This window comes from Bos javanicus, chromosome 1 (genome assembly GCF_032452875.1).
Source record: "Bos javanicus breed banteng chromosome 1, ARS-OSU_banteng_1.0, whole genome shotgun sequence".
NCBI lineage: Eukaryota > Metazoa > Chordata > Mammalia > Artiodactyla > Bovidae > Bos > Bos javanicus.
The window spans coordinates 42,461,502-42,484,554 of record NC_083868.1 but is presented as its reverse complement, the minus strand read 5'-3'; the positions used below and the strand labels follow the sequence as shown (position 1 = coordinate 42,484,554).

The 23,053-nt window shown below is 37.5% G+C and overlaps 1 protein-coding gene across 1 annotated transcript in view; it reads right to left on the bottom strand.

Annotated features, from left to right (window-relative positions):
* The window catches only part of CRYBG3 (crystallin beta-gamma domain containing 3), a 126,198-nt gene that overhangs the window by 34,053 nt on the left and 69,092 nt on the right, over nt 1–23,053 (bottom strand). The window contains exons 10-16 of the mRNA XM_061437318.1: nt 22,376–22,411; nt 19,873–20,006; nt 16,379–16,505; nt 8,767–8,909; nt 8,540–8,666; nt 7,599–7,631; nt 1,791–1,903 (exon numbers count right to left, since the gene is read on the bottom strand). Of these exons, the coding sequence (XP_061293302.1) occupies nt 1,791–1,903; nt 7,599–7,631; nt 8,540–8,666; nt 8,767–8,909; nt 16,379–16,505; nt 19,873–20,006; nt 22,376–22,411 (713 nt within the window). The remainder of the gene's footprint in view (nt 1–1,790; nt 1,904–7,598; nt 7,632–8,539; nt 8,667–8,766; nt 8,910–16,378; nt 16,506–19,872; nt 20,007–22,375; nt 22,412–23,053) is intronic.

The window sequence follows — 23,053 nt, the reverse complement described above, 5'->3', positions numbered from 1 at the left end:
CCCTTTCATTGATTGGTGGTGGGTACAAGCCCTCTTTCGCACGGGGCACAACCAAAAGAAGACGAAAGTATACAAAAGGGGAAGCCAAGAAGAATCAGGACGATGACTCCTTTGGTGTGCGCCTGCTTCCGCGTCTTGGGAATGTCTGTCTAATAAAAGATCTGTCTGCTTGAGCTGAACTGAGCTGCAATTTGTCTGCTGTTTTAAACCCTTTAGTCCCTTGTTCCAAATTTTTGTTGCAGCCACACAAGAACCAAGGGAGAGAAATAAACTGACTTGACACTTTGATGCAGAGCTGTAAACTACAGCATGTGGGCCAAATCCACTCCACTGCCAGTTTTCCAATAGCTCACAAGCTTAGACTGGTTTTTGCATTTTTAAATGGTTTAAAAAAATATTAAAGATTTTGTGACATGTGAATATTATATACAATTCAAAGCTCAACATCCATGAACAGAGTTTCACTGAAACACAGCCTACTTGTTTATGTGTTGCTGGTGCCTGCTTCTGTGCTACAGTGCTGAGTAGCTGGGACAGAGCCTCTATGGCCCAGAAGGCTAAAAATATCTCCTACCTAGTCTTCTGCAGAAAAAGCTTGCTGACCCCCCTGGTACAGAGGCATAAGGAGGAAAACACACAGCTGAGTAAATGCCCAGAGATGGGAGGAAAGGGGGCTAGTATGCAGATAGAATGGAGCTTGGATACGGAAAGTGACACTTTTTTTTGGATGGTAAATCCTGGAAAGGTTCAGATCAATCCTGATCTCGATCTGACTGGTATCAGAGAACGACTGTGGGATTTAAAGAGGAGCAGTAAAAATATTAACCTGGACTTTGGGACAAATAATTGGGCTTTGATTGGTTTGTGGTAAGCACTGGAAATAAGACGACACTAGAGTGTGGCTCAGTAGGAGACTGAAATTCCTCAAATGGTAAACAGGACTCTTGTCTCTACCGGTTCAAGAGAAGAGGAGGAGAACTGATGAGTCCAAGATATCTTGAAGGAAGAAGAGACTTTGATGAGTTATTAGGTAGATGTCTGATAGAGATGCTACTATAAAGACATATACACTTCAAAATGGCTAAAATGGTAAACTTCATGTTATATATAGTGTACCACAATAAAAAAATGATACATAGAGAATATCTGTTAGAATATAAACTGAGAATCACATATAGCCTCATATACATGTAAGAAAGGTCCGGTGTGCTACCACAGTTGAAGGACATAGAATTAAAACAACAAAAACGTAGCCAAAGCAATCCCTGACATGTGATACATGACCTTGGGAAACTAACTCTGAATCAGGGATTTTCAACTGTGAAATGGGGACAATGGATACTTTAAATACAAAGTTTTTTTTTTTTTTAATTTAGGAGTAATATGTCTTATCTGGACAAAAATGCTTTTTATAGCTTTCTATTATACTATTCAGTAAACACACAATATAAATATGCAAAATAGTTAGGGAATAATCTAAGATAACAATGAGGAAAAACAATTCAGCAAAATTGTCTCAGAGTTGGCTACTTAGCATTCTCTTTCACAATGGCTCATAACACAAGCTGGGCAAAGTTCGCATAGGCTAATTAGCAATTGACTTATAAAAATTCAGCAAAATACTAGACTCATGTTTTATTTATTAACAAGGAATCCATGTGAAGGAAGATTAAAATGATTAAAATTTTTTCTTTCACTGAGTACTCAAAAGAGAAAGTCAAATTTGTATAAATTTAAAAGAAATTCACTTATTTAAACAACAGCAGAGATCAGCTGATAGACATACTTACCAACCCCGAAGAACTTTAAAAGAACATGGCATGAATGATGAAGTCAAGTCCAAAACTTCTTTTGTGAAATCGATACATTCACCTTGGAACCCTGGTTTACTGAAAGCTTTGAGCTACAAGAGCAACACAACAAACAGATAACAGCTGTTTGATATCATCACAGAAGCAAATGAAAACATTTTAGTCTCATGTACATATAAAAATTCAGAAAAATACTAGACTCATGTTTTATTTATTAACAAGGAATCCGTGTGAAGGAAGACATTCTCTTTAAACTCATTTTTTTTTCTTATGTGTTTGTCAGAAATGTCACAATTTATTTATCATTTCAAACCACCAGATTCTGGGCACGGAGGCCCAGAAAACAATTCTACCTGTAGAAGTAAATCAGAATCCCTCCTCTGCTAAATTTGGTCCCTGTCCATTGCATCAAGTGATCATTATCTCCTGTGATGAGAAAACATGTGTAAAAAAAAGAAGCAATTTAGTGCTAAACATGAAGGCAGTTTGGATTGGTATGAGGGGTGGCTACGGCTTTTCTCTCCCCAAGCCTTCTTGATTCACAGTTAATAAAAGGGAGAAGGAGAAAGCATGAGCGCGTGCCCATAAATGAGCATGAGGATGCCTGTGAGGCCCCAGGAGCAGATGGCAGAGAAGATAATAATGATGGGATTAGTGCAAGATTTATAGTGAAGAAAGAAAGATGGTTGTGCCATGTATTTCAGCTTACAGGCTTCAGTCTACTGATAGAATACCTTAAATGCACAGCTTACAGCCTTATATTACTATTAACTACATTTTTGCTTTAGTTCTTTATGTCAAGGAAAATTCATGAAATCTCAAATATAATTCCCTTTAGACCAGAGATATAATAATCTGCAACGCCAGTGGCCTTGGATCTCTAATAGGTAAGAAAAAATTAATGAGGCCTATAAATATTTTATAATACACTGGAGCCTTGAAATAACACGGCCCACAGATCCACCCGGCACTGACAGGCCTGTGTTGTAGCTGAGAATGCATCGTAATAAGCAGCTGCAGCACCACCCTCTTTCCTGCCACTGCTTCATCCAGAACAAGGCTTCATTGAGCAGCGGATGCTCGCCTCCTTCATCTTCCCAAGGGTCCTCTTAGGGACGGATGGTCTCTGAACCCTGAGGAACTGTTCCTTGGCTATCTCATTCTGCTCTGACCTTGCCTGGTCTGATATCAAAGCCAAGTCCAAGCCAGAAAGCTGAGAATCCACTCCCCCTTATACAATATGATTTCCTCATGTGAAACGAGGTTGTATTTGGAGTGTTAAAACACCAAGGGACTCCCAGCCTTAGGGAGGCATGACCCGTCAAGTTCCTACCACGGGCCTTTGGTAGGAAAAGGCAAAAGCAAGTCCAAGACAATACAGACCTCTGGAATGCTTCCCTGTATATGCACAGTTCTACATGTCCAGGCAAACTGCCCTGGATTCCTTGATAAGGATTTCAGTTGGTGGTTTTTCAGATGATGCTTTTTAACTTAAAGGTTTGTAGAACGTGAAGCTAAAAAGTAAATCACGTTCAACTCTTCAAAATGTGGAGTGATTTCTCCTACAAGCAAAAATTATCTTTATTTACAATAACAATCAGAAAAGGCACATGAGGATAGAGATCACGGCTGTCTGATTCATTGCATGTATTCCCAGTTTGTTGAATTAATTATATTCATATTGCTGAGTTTAAGATTTACACTTCAATATTTTACCATGAAGCCATGAAATGTCAAATCCTGGACAACTTATGATGCACGTTAATCATATTTCAGATAGTATATGTTATAACTGCTTCTACTTTTTAGTCTTAGTCTTCACACCCAGAAGCATTAAAATTTTCTGTCTCTGTCACTCTCATACAGAGTCTGTCATAAAGATTTATTTTGACTCAAATAGTTAAAATACTCTTTATGAAAACCAAAAAAAAAGGACTTAATACTGATTTGAATTTATTTTTATCCCCTAAATGAGATATGATTCACTTAAGATGTGTCCAACCCCAGAAAAGTAACACCTCATTTTAACTACCTCACAAATGCCTCAGAATAGAATAATTCTCATCATAATAATGTTCTGAGGATGGACGCACAGAAACCAACTCAGTGACTTCTAATTATAATAATTAATCTGTGGTTTTTATACTGGGTTGGAGAAGGAAATGGCAACCCACTCCAGTATTCTTGCCTGGTGAATCCCATGAACGGAGGAGCCTGGTGGGCTACTGTTCATGGGGTTGCAAAGAGTCGGACACAACTGAGTGACTAAGCACATACTGGGTGAAATTAAGTGGCAGTGTCCTGGTGAAAAATAAGTCCTGTGAAGAGCTAGCTGGATGAGTCACTATTTTGGTTTCCTTTTCGGGTTAATGGAGAATAAATATACAAAACAACTCAGATATGTGGCATAGAACACAGATGAATAGTCAGATGAACAAGAAATGAGTTGTTTCTAATTACACCCATCCTTCCGTGCCATGTAAGCACGGTTCCGTGCCTACCAGCCCCAAATGCAAGTGTACAGAGGAGAAAAGCAGCAGTGTAGCAGTGGTTTCCAAGTGCCTTTTCACATATACTGTCTGGTGTCTTCTTTAGAACTACGCTTTGAAGCAGATATTATCACCCCTTTATGATGAAAATTTTGTAGAAATCCTTTCTCTTTTACTATGTATTTTTCATTTATAATACACATAAACAAATGTAATAGTTCTTCAGTATGACAAACTAAAACCTCAAGAACTTAATTACTGAACAAAGGAAGTTGTGCTTTGTTAATTTATTTCATAATATCAGAATAATTTTTGAATGTAGTTTTATTTATTCCAATGCTAAAATAATTCAACTGAGAACACTCTATCCTATCTAAATGAGATGTTCTGCAGCCCTGTGGACTTCCTGCAAGTAAACGTACTGGACGTTAAAGAGAAAAAGTCTTTGTTTCCACTCTTCCATTACATCACATTGTCTCATATTGCAGCGCTATGTACTTCTCATATCAACTGCAGATTCTATAGTGATTTTACTTCCCTGTTTACTCAGAGGAGCTTTCTTTACTTAGATAAGTACTACTTCCTGAGTATTTCTGGCCTCTGGAGTCGATAAAAAGGATCTGGTCATGTTGTTCTTATTGTTGTTCTTCAGTCACTAGTCATGTCTGACTCTCTGTGACACCATGGACTGCAGAATATCTCATTTAGACAAGACAGAGTATTCTCAGAGAAATTATTTTAGCATTTGAATAAATAAAACTATCTGGTCTTAGTACCCACCCACCCCCAATGTTTTCCTATACTGCTCTTGAATCTTACTAATATTTGACTTGACTAGAATTATTGTTTTCTTATCTTCCATACATGGTAACAGTAACCACCACTGTTAAAGGGCCTGTGATCTCTTGAGAATTCAATCTGGCTGAATTATCCAATACAAGAAAATACTCAAGTTGCTTTTTCTGAGCTAGAATCACATATAAAATGGAACGGAGGCTCAATATTTAAAGAAATTCAAATTTATAACTATACTGCAAATGGACTTGAAAAAGATCCCAGGAAAGAAAGGTCCTTAGTTGGGTCACAGGGGAGAAAACAGAATTTCTAGAGAATGGAGGCCTGGAATACAATCTCACTGGAAACAAAACTCACTTTTATATGAGTTAATCTAGTGAGAGTGCAGATATTCAGGACTTGTGAAAAGAGAGAGACGAGGACATCATGAACATAATTCACATTCTATTTTTCTTTGGTCTGGGAAAAATAAAAATAAAATGCCATTTGCTAATTATGAAGAACTCGATAATGATCCTGTTCTTGTATCATATATTGTAAGCTGGCAATCAGACCTGGTGAATCGACCTTCAGTCACAGGTAAAAAACAATCTTCTCAATAAAAGGAGGTATTCTGTGTCTCAGATAAGACATATATCATCATCCTATGCTTCCACATCGGCAATGGTATTTTTACTAGCGTAAATCTCTACACACGTACTTTTTGGCTTTTTGCTTCTCAGGTGACTTGAGGTTTACTTTCAAATCACCAGCATGTTAAGAATTCCCTTTGTTATTTGAACTGGAGATGTAACTTCCTTCTTATTCCTCAGACAGAGAAAAATAACTACCCCATATAAACACAGCCTCTACCACTGTCAACCTGACTATCACAACTACTTGTGAAGGAGAAAATAACTTTATCGTTAATGAAAGGAACCAGACTATCAGCCAAGATCCGCTTGTTTTCATTTGGGTAACTGAAAATAAGCTAAACTTTCTGAAAATCTGGTCCAGTGGAAATAATAAGAGCTTTGATACTGGGTAAATAAGGCAGCTTTGTCTGCTTGTTACCAAATGTCCAGCTGTCATACACTTGTCAGGACCTTTATTTCACAAGGCAGTGGTTGAACCATATTCAGAAAATAAACGGGGCCAATTTCACTGGGTGTTTGCGGCTGCTTCCTTTTTCTTCAAGTTGGACTGGAAATACTATAAAGAAAATCCTCTGAGCAATCTGTCCCAAACAAGGAAGTTCATTTAAAAAAAAAAAAAAAAAAAGGGAATGGAGGAGGAAGGGGAGAAACAGAGCTTAAAAGAATGTGATTTTTTTATCTGCACTTAAAACTTAGAGAATGTGCAGCTTGGAATTATCCCAGTTTTATCTCTTTTATCTACTCATGTTACATTGATTCATGTGGAAAAAAAAAGTGCTTTGAAAGTCCATGGTTGGAGTTTTCTAAGATTCAAAATAAAGATCTGGCAGGAAGTGTCTCCAGAAACTGAGTTATATTCAGAGAGGAAATGTTCCCAAGGGGCCTGAGCTAATCAGAAAATAATAAAACCTGAAAACATGGTGAAGAGAAACATGGCTTAAACTAAGCTGATTTGAGATATATAAACACTGACAGGAACGTGCAAAATGTACACAGAGAAAAAGATTCAACATTATGTAAAACTAGCAAATGTCAAATACTTAGAACCAATCATTCTTTTTGGCTTTTTGAAGAAATTTTTCTAAATTTGTTATTTTAAATGAGACAGAGGAAGCACTGCATTTTACCCCCTTTCTTATATGGTTGTACTGCTTGTACCAAGATATGTTTTTCTTTGATGTAAAGTCTTGGAATTAGATACAAAAAGTGCCTCTTTTGTGACCTTGGGCTGTGTGAAATGATGCTCACTTGAATTCTAAATCTTGTTTTTTCTCATGAATAAATGAGATAAATCCTGACCTCACAGAGTTATTGGAAGCAGTAAGTAAACACAATTTCTAGCTCTCAATGGATAATAAACAAATATTAGGCTCCAGAGTATTACCCAATCCTTCAAACCATTAACATACTAGAAATAAATAAGCAGGGTTGCAGTTTTACCAGTGCTTTTAAGAAATTTGTGACTTAGGGTTTAGAAATACATTTACATAATAAGCATGCCATCTCTCCATGGTAAGTTTGCTCCTCCACAGGACAGCGTAACATACTATGCTGATTAAGAATGTGATGTTGAAGGATGGATGGGCAACAGGAAAAAAAGAGTGGCAGAGATCTGAGACGAACCCAAAGTGGTCAGTGCTGAAGGTCTAGTAGAAGAAAAACAAAGGACGGTGACAAACCCAGGCCAATGTGGTCAGTAACAAGGATGAGCACACTGGTGCCCACAAGTTCCTAGTACAATATGAACTGCACTGCCATGCAGACACATAAAAGTTATCTGAGGGAAAGAGGCAGACTTGAGAGAAAGGGCACGCATATTTAGTAAGCAATTTTTAACAATTATAAGTTAAGAATATTTTTAAACATACCAAATGTGGAGGCTCATTTATCCCAAGTGGTTCCTGAAACATATATAAAAACATTTTAAGAATTATAATCGTATATTCTTAGTTGTCTTTGAAAGTGCTGAAAATATCCTTTGGAAAACAAAGTATATGATCTGACCAATTTACTAGATTCTTTGCACTGGTAAGGACCCTCAAATAATCTACTAAATTAGTTTATAATAACCTTAATATTTATTACTAATTCATTTTGAGTAATATTCATTTTGAGCTAAAAGAAAAATGTACCCCAGTGTCCATTAGAAAGACAGACCCTGAACTTCCCCTACTTCTCTCCCATCACTATCTCATGGGTACCCTTACTGTTCTGCAGTGCTTGTTATTATCCACACTGGCCACACTCTTTCATAACTTTGTAACTTTGCACATGTGGAGATGATTCCTTCTTTTTGAACTGCCTTTTCTGCTCCACTTCCTTTTCTGGAAAGATTGCTTTTATCTTCTTAGACATCACTCAATGCATCTCTTCTTGAAGTCTGGCATGGTCCCCAGAGCCCCAGTCCCTCAGCACTGCTTACACCTGCCTACACACTTCATTTTCTCACTAGTCATACTGTAAGTAATAGTGCATAATAACTGTCTGTCTCCTCTAAGAGACACAGAGACCCATCCGGGCAGGCTTATTCATCTTTTATCTCCAGTGATCAGTCCTGTCTGACATGTCAAAGGCACTAAATACACGGCTACTGGAAGAATGAACTGATCAAATGACAAGAGATCCTAATCACGGAGGTGCTAATACTACCTACTAGCTCTCTATGGAGTCTACAGAAATTCATATGCTGTTTCATTTTCTCTATAGATACCTAACAACATACTCCAACAGTCCCACTTTTTTAAAACCTGTTCTACACATTCAACTGTATGCCATTACATGCCACTGGCTATGTTCATATTTAACTCACCAACTGGATGGGTCGTATTGACATGATTGTATTATTTGATCCTCCCCAGTCAAAAAAGCACTTGTATTTCCCTTTCTCTAAAATGTACTGTTCTCCACAGAAGAACTTCTGCTGGTAGGCAACCCATCTAAGTAGGATAAAAAAGAAAAAGAACAGAGGTGACACAGAATTGAGCAACCAACAATTTAAACACCAAAGAAGCTCATGATTCCTACGAGTCAACTTACACGCCACTTTTAACGTGAATGGACCTTGTTTCACTGCCAAAGCCAATTTCTTCTAAGTCAGAAATTTCCTGATTTGTAATGTCAATAAACTTCCCACTTTCCAGATCAGATTCAAACAGTGTGATTGAAGATTCTATGAAATTCTAAAAAGAAGAAGAGGAAAGTTTAGAGAACACAGGCATTTTGTTTTATGGCTTGCTGTATCTTAGCAATTTTCACATGCTTTGGGGATAATTTTCACACAACTTCAGGAAGAATTTTAAATGGCACTGAAAACAATTTTAATAGGCATTACTCCTAAACAGTTTAAAGAAAACATAAGTCTGAATTTACTTTAGGCAGGGAAATACAATTTTATGAAACTAGAAGTTAGTTCACAGTCAGTAAATTGCTGGGACTTACAGACTATCATATATAACAGTAATTATAAAGGAAACTCAAGTCTAACTTGTGCCTAAAGAGCAAAAGCCACCTGAAACAGAAAGTAAACATACAATGTACTGTGGGTATCGCGGGAGAGGATTTTATGAGTTTAAATATAACAGAATAAATGAAATTTGCTTGAAAAAAAAATGTTTTATAAAAATTAAAATCAGAGGACAACATCTCCATGTAGTCAGACAGAATACTTAAAAATAACAGAAAAATTATAATACCCAACTTGACACGGAATTCACAAAATAAACATTATTCACAAAAAAGACTAATGTTAAAAACAAACAAATGTCTAACTTCACTACAAGAATAAAGCAATTCAAATTAAAACAGATACAGTTTCACTTTTTAAGTCAAGAAATATCTAAAAGACCAGTTTTATCAGGGAATGTCCCTGGTGGAAATATACGTTCTGCAGCTATTTTGGAAAACAATTTAGACATATATTTAAAAACCTGAAATTGTTTATTCTTTGAGTGTGATATTCCTTTTTTCTTGTTTCCTAAAACTAAATGACAGTTAATTTATATGCAAAGATGAATTATTTATCATAGTGAAAAGCTGTGAACAGTATAAATGTCCAAAAGATTTACAAACACAAACCTTTAAACATCCACTGCTTGATGGAATAAATACAATTAAGGAGAGTTTTTAACAAGTTAACAGTTAAAAATATATCACATACTCACTTCTGCCAAGAGCTTTACATGCCTTATTTCTGATGTGATTATTTTACTATCACTCCTATTTTACAGCTGACAAAATTGAGGCAATTCCGATATATCACAGCTATTGAGGGGCAGAGAATTGAATTTGAGTGTAAATCTGTTTGTCTATTCTAAACTCTTAATCATTGTCAGATATAAATGTAAGGATAAAAGAGTAGGACAAAAACTAAAACTTAAAAGCTTGGTAAGATTATAAGTTCTCACAAAACCCTCAACTTTTCATTTAAAAAAGGATAGAAGAAAAAAAAAGAAAAACCAAGAGTGGTTACCTTTGGGTCCAGAAGTTGAAAAATTTTACCCTATATTTTTTCAAAATTTCAAATAGGTGTATTTTTAACTGGAAAATACAGAATGCATTAAAAAAATAAAAACTCTTTATTTCTGCCTATTATTTCATTGTTTGTAGCTAAAGTTTTAGACCTACAGAAAAATGTTATCAGCTTCTATATATCTCAAACACTATCAAATTTCTCATTATGATTATTATTATTACAATCTAAGATTTCCAGGACAAACATTCATTTTACATGAACAAGCAAAACAGTATCCAATAAAAACAAAGCATCTATGAGGAGAAAGAAAATACATTTGAAAAAATAATTCTCTTGCACTTACAACTTAACATGTCAACTGGATTTTAAAAACTGCTGACACAGCTGGGTCAAATTTCATTTGAAACTTCAGGAAAAAAGATAAAGGCTTTTTACCAGAAATTTTTATTATATTTTCTAAGCCATATTTGGGTTTTCAATTCCTCCTTGAGAGTAAACATGTGGAACCTGAGAACACCTGTCACCTTCATTACTTTTACATCTTTCTTAAAAATGTGGAAGCTAGGTGAATTTAGTCTTTATGATTCCCACCATCTACCCCTCATCTTATTAATAGAATACTTTTCAAACACGTGCACTTATCTTTTTGAGCTTCTTTAAATCCTGATTTTACATATATATGTGTATATATGTATGCATGTACTTGAGAATCCCAGGGACGGGGGAGCCTGGTGGGCTGCCGTCTATGGGGTCGCACAGAGTCGGACATGACTGAAGCGACTTAGCAGCAGCAGCAGCAGCATACACATATACACATATTCATATTTCTGTATCTCATTATAGACATAGATCTGGAATTTTCCAAATATAAACCTAGAATATACATATATTAAATCAAGGCTCGAACATCCTATTAGAGATTTCGTGGGTTCCTTCGTGGCTCAGTGGTAGAGAACCCACCTGCCAATGCAGGAGACATGGGCTTGATCCCTGGGTTGGGAAGATCTCCTGGAGAAGGAAATGGCAACCCACTCCAGTATTCTTGCCTGGGAAATCTCATGGACAGAGGAGCCTGGTGGGCTGCAGTCTATGAGGTCACAAAAATTTGCACACAACTTCGCAACTAAACAACAACAGAGATTTGCTTGCCCAGGACAAGCCTCCCTGATGAAATTTTACAGCCTGGGTGCCATATCAACAAACTTGCTTATATTAACAAAATAAACTTCCGTCACCCAAGGAACATGAACTTGCCTCTGTTTCTTACAACCTGAAAGTACATACCTAGTTCCAGGTGGTTTTGAGGATACAGCGTGGTGATGACAACTGAAGGTGGCCATCTGGGTCCTAGTCAGGAACTGGTATCAACAGCTGCCAACCAAGTCAGGCCCAACCACGATGGGCAGGCCTTCAGCAGCTCTCACACACAGACCTCTCCCCCGCTACTCTTGTGACTCTGCGATGACCCACCTCTGCTTTTACCTTGTCTGCCCCTACCACTGTTCTCTACTCCCTGTTAGGGTTATAGGGGAGCAGAGATAAACTGAGGTATTCTATGGGCCACTGCATCACGCTGGAGTAAAATGGGAACATGTGCTGTGATTGTGCTTTTCATTGAGAAACCACTTGTGTTATGGTGTGACGTTTACTTGAGCATTGATTTGATGAATCCTATGGCATGGGTTGTGGGAGACTGGCAGCCATGAGGAGGGTAAGCTGGGAAGCAGGCCGGAGGCACAGGCCATTGGGCCATGATGCAGCCTGGGGCTGAGCAGAGAAGGAGGGCTTTACTGTCACAGGACCTGGTGCCAAGTACAAGTGCTGGCAGTCCACGGGTTCACAAATAAATATACTCACATGGCTGGAGTCTCTGTCCTTCCTGCTCTGGCTCCCATGCCCAGAGATGTGGCCAAGGGCACAGGGGTCTCCTAACAGAGACACTGTTCTCATTTAACCTCCTCCTTTTGTTTATTCATAGCTTTCTTTGCCTTGTAGCTTCTGCTTTCCATCGTTTTCTAAAAATGTTTCTGAGTCTGTCTGTCTCCTGGCTTTGACCCTTTCTGCTTGTTACACTCAAACCTACCAAATACACAATATCTGATCCAATTGACTAGCTGCCATCAATATGGTGTTCCTGTTGCGGGGAGCTCTAACTCTAAGCCAAATCCAATCATCTAGGGCAAAATCTCCAGGGTCACATGTCCAAAGTAAAATAAATAAAATATGCAAGAAAACACAAAAACAAAAAACCAAACCTTCTAATTGCTTTGTTCATGAGGTGACTGTAATAGGACCCAATTCCTGTGAGGTTACCAGGTTACCATCATTCCAACTATAAGCAAAATTAAATAACTTAAACTTATTAAAAACTTTCAAAGTCATATGGATTAAAGTGGAGCTCTGTTGCTCCAGAAAGATGAATAATGATGGAACCTCAAATCTGCACTCCATTTTAAAGCACTTAAACAGAACCAAAAATCAGGAGAGTCTAATGCAGTCTCAGGCACAGTACTCCCCACTGTTAGAATGAGCTAATGAGCAGTTGCTTCAGGACCAAAAATAAGTCTTAAGGATCAATAATTTGATTACTTTAAAATTCCATAAAATCCCTCAGCTCATCAGGTTCTGGAACTCCTGCACGACAACCCCCTGGGTGGGCAGCATAAAACAAGACACCAAGACACCAGGGGAGATCTGATGTGTCCATTAATTTAGGGGATACAACAGTGTCTGCTGCATACCACCTGGTTTTACAGATCTGAAAAGAGGCCCCGAGTCTAAAAATCAGAACAAAAGCAAATCCAAACCTAGGCGAGTATGAAACTGAGGGAAAATGAGCATACCAAGAAATGTATAGAGAGAGCCAAGAATAAAAATTCCTTCTTTAATCCCTGGAGTCTAAATTACTGCTATATTCCTTCCTCCTGGTCCTTTTCTCTTTATAAAATAATCAACTCCAAGTCACTATATCTGCCTGACTCATTTGGAATTAGAAACACATTGCTGGTCATCCTCTCCAAAGCACTTTGTGACACAGACCACATTATCCCTAAGGGACATGTCCAAGATCTGACCTTTGTAGATCCAGAGTGTTCCATATACTAGAGCCAGGACATTAGAAGACTGCATTATGTTATGCAACTTTTCTACCTTTCATCTGTTTATTTGATATTATTTCAACTTAGATCTCAAAAGCAGTGCTTTACTCTTTCCCAGGTTAGATACCTTTGAGAGTCTATCTGTCTCACATCGGCTCTGCCTGTTAATCCCACTGTCTATGACAACCCCAAGAGCTGTTCACCCTATGTCTAACAATAACTGTATCATATATTTAAAATTTTCAAAGAGGGTAGATTTTATGTTGTGTCTTATCACAAAAAAATTAATAATTATAAAGAGGGCATGAGGAAACTCTGAGAGGAGACAAGTATGTCCAGGGCCTTGATAAGTCTGATGGGTATATACTTATTCCCAAATGCCTCAATTGTATACAATAAATACGTACAGCTTTCTACATGCCAATCATGCTTCAATAAAGTGGTTTTTATAAAGAGAACCTCTACCCAATTCCATGCTATGTCTGAAGAAAATATTTCATCTGAAAACATTTGAGTGAACATAATTTTCAGACTGTTTTAAATTTATGTAAATAATTCTTTACTATACATGTGTATTAGTCTGCAGAGTAACTATATATTTACTGCTACAAATGAAATGTTAATAAGCTATTGGCTGAATGAGATTCCAGATTTCCACTCCTGAAGTGCTTTTTAGTCTAGTCATTCTGTGACAAGGAAAATGGGAAACGTGACACGGGCTCTACAGTAAGACAGAGTCACCCATTGAACTACAGCTCTGCACCTGGGCACATTGCCTACGCTCTGAGACCCTCAGTTTCTGTATCTGTAATGTGGGAGTCATAAAACTCTCTATCTCATCATTGTTGTGAAGATTAAGTACAAGTATGCATGTAAAGCCATTAGTAAGCACCTGAAGATGTTAGCAATATCATAATGAGGATGATGATATTATCTTTACAAGCTAATCTTAATTTTTTTAACCTAATTTAAAGAGAATAGATTTTCTTTGAAGGAAATTATGTGTATTAAAAACTATGTGTTAACATTTTCAAAAATAGCCAAAACTTCTATTTGCAGCAGTAGTTTAACATGGCAATTTCTGGCAATTTTTCCAATGTATATTCTCATAGACTGTCTATATCAAGTATCTCCTGACTTTTTAGCTATAGTGTTTTTTTCTTTTCACATTTCCTACTATTTGAAGAATTCAACTAGTGAAATCTTGGAGTTCTGCCTGTTTTAGTCGCAGTCACCTTGGAAGATACCATCACATTTTCTGCTGAACATTTCTAGAAGCAAACTTCGGCTCCACTTTTTTTTTTAAATCAGGAGGGAAATTCTTAAAATCATTCAGTACTAGGTGGGAGATGCTCTGAATCATGATGCTTAACTTCCTCAATGCACGTGGTTATCATGAACAAAAAGAGAAAAAGACGCAGGCTTTATCATGTTTTGTCTGGCGTGCCTTTTAGTGCTCAAGGAAGAAGTGGCTAGAGAAAACCCGTGGCCCTTGTACATTAGAATTGTGTACTAAATACCTCAAAAGCTACCTGTCCACTGCTCAGACAACTTAGTACCCAATCTTCAGTTGGCTCTGCTACACTTCTTTTAGGTAGAACTGGTTTTTCAACTCAGTTTTTTATTAACAAGGATCACTGTGGACAAAAGAAAAAGCTCCCTTATTCCCTGTGATTCTTCTCTCCCATTCTGGCTCCTGCTGCCCAACCAAGTGAGGCGTTGCAACGGTGGTGCTTGTGACCCTGACAGATAGAAACTTAGGGGACAGAGCACACAGAGCCCACCTGGACCCAAGGATCACCCTTCACTGCATCATCAATTCTTTCAAAAGGTGGCTTTGGAGGCCATGCCAGATAGTTTAGAGTTTATATGGGTAAAGATTATTTTGGAAATATACTGCAGTGGTATAACTTCTTAACTATGAGAAAACATGGCCCTCTGAACACACTAAAGAAGTCTCCAGAGCTGGTCAGAAAAGTGAGCAACATCTGATAAGCAAGCCCTGATATCCTGCAGAACTCTCTAGCGTCCTTCTATTTCCTCTTCCCTGTGTTTTCCAGTCCTGGAACATTCTAGACCTCCTGCCTCCAGGCTGACCTCCTTTACCTCATGCTAGTTCTTGATACATTCACCAAAAAAATAAAAACCTTTCTAAAATGCTAATCTAATCACACTCACTAGGCCTAAAATTCATTCCTTCTGGTCAAGTCAAGAAAAAAAGTGTGAACGCCTCAACATGGCATATAAGGCCCTTCATTTTCTGGCTCTGGATTCATCTTCCCAAGCTCTAATATCCTGATTTTACTGCATTTCCAAAACATATCAGTTTCACTTATATGAGGGTTTCTCAACTTCAGCACCAGTAATATTTTAGGCTGATGATTCCTTGCTGTGGAGGCTGTCCAGTGAATTGTAGGGATTGAACAGCCTCCCTGGCCTCTACCCACTAGATGTCTGTAGCCTGACAACCTCCCACCCTCCCAAAGTCATAACAATCCAAAATGTCTCCAGACACTGCCAGATGCCCCCTGCATGAGCTCATCCCCAACACTGGCTCCCATCCTTGCTTTTTAAAATGTTAACCTCTTGCTAAAACACCCATCTTTCTTCTTCATCCTGTTCCCAAATTTCACTTAACTAGCTCTCAAACTTGAAATTTCAACTCAGCTGCCCTCTTTTCCTGTCTACTTCAAAAGGGAAGTATTTGACTTTTCTCTGGGTATCCTGAATACTTAGTGTTGAATCCAATCACAGTCAAACAATATCAAACATTTACATAGGTCCTACCAACCCTACCACATAGGGAGTCAGTGTCTAGCCATCATATCTCCAGCACCTGACACAATCTATCTAACAGCAGGTGTTCAAAAATGATTATGGAATCAATGGATGAAAAATACAAATATTCTGTAATAATCATGGCAGTTAAGAAAGGCAAGCGATATAAGCCATTCAGTTTAATGGTCTCAGATAGTAGAAACATATTATCATTTTATATTCTACCAGAGGTCATGTCCAATTTTCATGGAAAGCTAAAAAAAAAAGAAAAAGAAAACTAAGAAAAAGGAAGTTAACTTACAGCTTGTAAGTACCGGAAAGACAAGATGGAACCACTTAATGCCCCAAAGGCATTACTGTCTTCAAAATCTCCTTCTTCGAGCAAGAACTGCTGGCCTTTAAAATGTTCTTTTTCATAGGCAACCCATCTACAAATAGAGGACATACAACTGAGTTATTAGTAAAACTGCAGTCAAGAAGAAAATCGTGATAAAGCACCCAGTTGCACATCACCATCTCTTAAAAAAGCAATACATTTATTTTGCTAGCATTTACAGAGACAAATGAATGGTATAAACTTCATGGATCAATAATTTTTATAGTTTGGAGGCTTTTCCCAACAAAAGGTTAGCTGTTACAGGATTGCAACACCGGAACACATTAAATGTTTGTGGCCTGACCCTATACCACCATCACAGCGTGGTCGGAGAATAGCCTGCCAAGGAAAAAATAATGGAAAGCACAGACAATGAAAAAATACTGCAAATCCACAATAAGATTCAAAGACAATCAGTCTTATTTTTCTGATTAAGCCCTGCTGGAATCACAGAATGATCACTATATTAAACATGTATTTAGGGTTTAACTCGAAGGAACCTGTCATCAGCTTTGGATCAGAAACACCCTCCTGTAGGAGGGTTTAGCAAGGAGAAACTGGGAAATGTGACTGGGCTGATATTAGCCCTGGTGGTCTAAATATATACAAAGACTTCTGTAAATATTTACAGGTAGGAAATGTTGCTCCCACCATTTTATCAGTGGTGATAATGGAAACAGGAAGCACCATGGCAGACTTTCCAAGGACAGAGGTTTCTTGACTTCTAATTTAAAATTATCAGTACCGAACACTGATAAACACTGTTACTCACTAGTTCTTCAGGAAACTTACCTTAATCTGCAGTAACCCACAGTAGCTAAAGCAGCGTGGGCATAGATAAAACACACGCTGCCCTGCTTAAATCTGCCCTTAGCTGGCACTGTGTAACTAGAGTGGGACCCGCTCCAATGGGGCAGATTCCAAGAGTGACTATTGGGCGCTCCTGGGTTGGGGACTTCTGAATTCTAGAGATTGTCAAAATGAAGCCGGGCAGGGCTAACTACATTCTTTTGGGAAGATACAAAAAGTATTCCTAGGAACTGTTTTCCTAGGATACGAAGTAACAGTAGCCACTCAGTACTCTTGAACCCATATCTAATTTCTGTAGGTGTGCCTACGGTAGGGAAAAGGGTAAGGGTGTATGTGAGTTAGAATAAACATTTTATATATATTAGCATATTTGTAATACATAAAGAAACTACTATTATTGTATTCTTAAACTACTATGTGAAAATAAATTTTACAAGAGAACTTTCAAATTCTAAGTTTATATAAATGGGACTATTCAAAACATGCTTTTAATATACCTGAATGGGAAAAACATACAGAAGACCTAATATTAAAGGAGAAATCAGTAAAGTATGACAGTTCAAAAATCCGCAGAGCATTTCTCAATAGATTAAGTTTTAATTAAGATTAAATTTACATATATCTGGGATATTTAAAAATAGATGTTATCTGAGAAAAATTAAGACACATCAACCTCATTTTCTCTAGACTCCTTAAGACAGAGGTGAGGAAGAGTTCCTATTATTTACAGATAAAGTTCAAGAGTTAAAAGTGAAAAATAATGAAATAGTGAAGCAGCAAAAAAAAAAAAAAAGTAGAATTAGTGAAAAAAATAAAAGTCACCTGTTCATCTTTATATTGGACATCACATTTTTCTCCTGCAGGTGTTATATAAAAAATGAAAGTGTGTATAATGTTTTACTAGCCATAATATTTTGAGATTTTATAAAATAATCACAAACACATTTAGAAAATAATGCAAATCAAAATCTAGTTCATGATAAAAATCACTCAGATCTTAAAGGAAAGAAAAGAAAAATATTTTATTACAGGACTAATAAGAAGCACACATGTCCACGGATCAGAGAACACTACGACTACATACAACACAATAAAAATTTATCCAAAACAGATTTGTTTTTAAAGCCTCTGATAAATTTTTTAAATTCACAGGTGAGGAACTGGATAATAACTAATATGTCAGACTGAGACAGGCTGGGGCCTGGGACCCTTCGCTGCAGTGCTGCAATGCTTACACGTGAATAAACCTCTCCTGGCGGAACAAAGTACCAAGAAACTACGGGACTACAAATCACTTGTGTTCATGTACAGTTGGGGCAAATTCGGGACAAAAGACACAAAGAGACTGAAAACAAGAAAGAAAAAGCAGGGGGTGAGGAGTGAAAGCGGAGAACTGTGCATGCCCTCTGCAGATGATACCACCTAAGGGGTGGGCAAACCACTAAGCTGTCAATTCCTGGACAACCCCTACCCTCACTCCATATAAGGAACAAGCTCGCCTCTACCTCAGGGAACAAGCAAGCAGGGGAATCCTGCTGTTTGTTCTTGATCCCCTCTGCTGCAACAGGAGCCTTAATAAAGCCTTGCCTGAATTTCCAGTCTGGTCTCTGATCAATTCCTATTGATTAAGGAGGTCAAGAACCTTGATCAGTAACAAGACCATTTACAGATATGACCTACATATCCAATGCATTGCATGGTACATTTCCATTTTGGTTAGTATATCCATTACTTGATCTAGTGTCAGAAACTGAAAAGACTAAGACTAACTGAAAATACAGACCCTTGAGTAATCTTAAACAAGTCATTTAACTTCTTTGAATGAAATATTTGAGCAGCATCTTTTGCTAGAATACAAGGACCAAGTTATATGATGTACTGCAAATAAGAGATATTGATGCTTAAATTAAAATAAACCAATATTTCAAATATTAATAGTTCAACCTATCAACAGAGAGATTAACATGTTGTCTGAAGGAATTCTAGCCCTGAGTTGACCATGGCAATTAAGTTATGAGGAAAGCTTCTTTTCTATGGTTTTACCTGTGAGGATACAAATACAAAGTTTCACCCCAGTCCAGTAACTGCTGATTCAGAGTGGGGTAGAGGTGCATTGGTTACTCTTGGATTGGTTCTTAGGGAGCTTTCTTAAAAACAGTGCAGGACCAGAAGGTAACCAATGTCAAGAACCCTTGATTTTGTAAACACACAACCCAGGCTACCTCTTTAATGAGAGAGGACTCACTGCCAACACCCTTAGCACCAAAAGTCAACTGAGGTAGAACAGAGTGAAAATTGGGACTCTCATGCATGTGCATAATCTATTGAGAAATAATCTTGTCTTGCAATTCTTATCTTCTATACTGTGCTTACAAATACTAAGTGCTTAAGTTTTAGAAACTGTTCCCTTCATTTAATCTATCTCAAAATCTCTAATACTAATAAGAATTCACAGAAAGCTGTCAGTAATAGGTTTTATTTCCCACATTTCAGAAGGGATGTATATTTTTAGATTAAGGTAGGTTGTTTTTGCTCTGCTCAGCACATTTTGTGTGCTGATCTTCAAAACTAGACAAGGGAATTGCATATGGAAAATATATAATACTCACACTCCACCGATGACACGGATTGATCCAATTCCATGAAAATCTACATCATTTTTTAAAAAATTAGGGACAGAATCTATGTGTTCACTAAACTCTTTGGCCTGTCCATGGAAGTGAGGTTTTTCATAAATAATAACCTGAAAAATATGAAAAAAACCACTTAGCATGCTCATATTTTAGAATAGATACATACTGATCTATATGACACTGAGGGCCACAATCTGAATGAAGGACTACTGTTCATTTTCTTCCTTTATACTCAAAATATAGAATACTGTCCAACATTCACAAGGAATATGTGAGTCTTTATCCATTACAAAGATTAAATATCTTGATAATGTTTCTCTTATATCAAAATACTCAAATATAATTACATGTTCTATTTACCCAAATCCTAGGTCCACTGCAAAGAGTAAACTGTCTTGAACTATCTATGTTTTTTTCTCTGTTCAATATTTGATACAGATCCGCCTTATATTTACTGAATTTCCTCTATTAAGAAACCAAAATTCTCTTGAGTTTGAGAAAACTTGCTATTTCTTACAACATTGCTTGTATGGTCACTACTAATCACTGAGAAGAATTACACAGGCATATACTTGAATTTAAATAAAAAACTTCCTAAAAGTTAGAAATGATTGAAAAAAATTTGGTATTCTTATTGGATATTTGGTTCAAATGGAGGAGGGAATGCAGTAGGACACAGATGCCTAGCATTTTGTTTACTTCAAACTTGGATTGGTACAAGTACTTCCCTTCTATTTTTTTAATTTTATTTCCCAAGCATAAGCTGCCCTTGGGGTTCAGGGAAGCGATGACAGTAATAGCACTCATCTACCCACACTTTATCACCTGGTCCTATTTATGGCTGATGGCATAATTTGTGTACAATTGGTGAATAAAATCCCATGCTTAGACACACTGAACCAGCAAGTTATAGCTTCTTTATTTAAAAAGACAAAGAAAAACAACAACAACACTGAGAACATTACACAGACTGAAAAAAAAAAATCTAGTACTGCTCCTGCTGTTTTCTACATACTAAATTTTCAGAGTGCTGTATTGGAAGTGATGAAGTATTATTTGGGTTTAATACACGCTACATATGTTGAACACTTTGAAACTAAGTAAGAAGCAATAATTCTTTGATGAGTAAGTCACAAGCCAACATCTAACAACTTAAAAATTGTGACTGTCTAGGATAACCATTCCATTCACATGCCTCAGACTGCAACTGTCCACAGAAGAGCCAGCCCAAAGTTCTGATGCAGCAGACAGAGAGACTGAGACAAGTCACTCAGGGAGTGTCACAACCAGTTCTGCACTTATTAGGTCACTAGTTCAAAACCTTGGCTGCATGTCAAGAGTCACCTAGGGAGCTCTGAAAAATTTTAACCACACCCCAGGCCAAATAAGTATCTTTTTCAATGGAACCCAGGCATAAGCATTTTTTTAGAACTCACATATGTATGATTCCAACATACAGTGAAATTGTATTAGATTCATTCAGATACTAAGTTAAAAAAAAAATTCCATCTATGTGATTGGGAGAATGGTAGTCAATTCCACAAATTAGGAAGCCCAGATATGGGAAAGCTGGGGGAATTATGCCTTGGTTTGGAGAGGAGGATGGATGAATCCCTGTGTCCCTGCCTGCCTCTGAAATGGTGTACTCTAATTAAACAGAGGTCTGTTTGCATCTTTCATCACTACACTGATTTTCTCCCTATCTCTCTTTACAGGCATTCTATAATTCCATTTCTTTTTCTTTTCCAAAACGTACTTAATTCTGGCATTACTACCACCCCGGTTTTTGGTGCCTCTGCTGTTCCCTTCAGATACTCATAGTTTCAAGCTGATATCACCTGATAGAAGCTGCTTGCATCTCCTCCTGATCATCCTTGATCTCCATCCTGAGCATCACTCCCGAATGCCTGCTGGGTATTTCCACTTGAAAGTCTAGCTATCACCTCAACCCTTTGCCCCCGATAAAATAAGTATCAAACCTATCATCTTTCCAGCCTGTAGGTGCTTACTGGGTCTGACTGGGTTGTCAGAACAGACCTCCACTTTTCTGTACTGAGCCCTCTCGTCATTTGAGCGTGGGCCCTCAGCCACCTCTTTGTATAGTCACTGCCCACAAACCCAAGATACATTACCTAGATATTGCCAGCATACATTCAGGTAATCACAATTTAACTGTAGTAGTCCCAAATAGTTAAGGGGCTTCCCAGGTGGTGCTAGTGATAAAGAACTCGCCTGCCAATGCAGGAGATACAAGAGATGTGGGTTCAATCCCTGGGTCAGGAAGATCCCCTGGAGAAGGAAATGACAACCCACTGTAGTATTCTTGCCTGGAAAATCCCATGGACAGAGGAGCTTCATGGGCTACAGTCCATGAGGTTGCAGAGTCGGACATGACTGAAGCGACTTACCACACACACAAATAGTTAAAGATTTATTATCAAACTTTTTAGCCTGCTACCAAAGTCTGTTCAAGACTCACCTTTAAGTTCATAGGCATTTCCACTTTCAGTCCACCCTTAAGATGACAAAAAATTTTAATATTAGATATATTCATATTTAAAATGTAACTAACCACAAGTAACTAAGTAATGTATGTATGTAGGTAGGTTATATAAAAACTTGATTGGTGAAGATTACATACCAAATTTAAGTTGTGGTATTTAAAAATTTTAAGTATAGAACTCTACAGTAGTCAAAATCAAGTCAGACTACTCTATATCAATGTAAATGGGGTAAACAAATCTTGGAAAGATACTTTCCAGAGTACAACCACTACAAGGAAGGAAACCAAGCTTTAGTGCTTAAGTACATGTGACCAATCAAAGATTTAATCCCACAGCAGAGCATCTCAAGAAGAAGAGTGGAGTTGTTAGTAGACTGAAAACTTTGATTTGGCAGGGTACATTTGTAAACGACTTAATACTCAATTTCTTCTCTACAAAGGCTTGGGCTTTCTGTGTTAGAGCATTTCATCTTCCAAGTCCTATCACACTTGCTGTCTTGGTGACCACATGGAGATAAGAGCATAAAAGGTAACCCACTCCTCACAAAAGCTCTCGTGTATTAATTTCTTCGTTTCCAGTGCCACGCCACATTGTAATACTCCTTAAAATTTGTTTTTTCTGGTTTTTAGTATTTTTTTAAGGCACAGCACAAA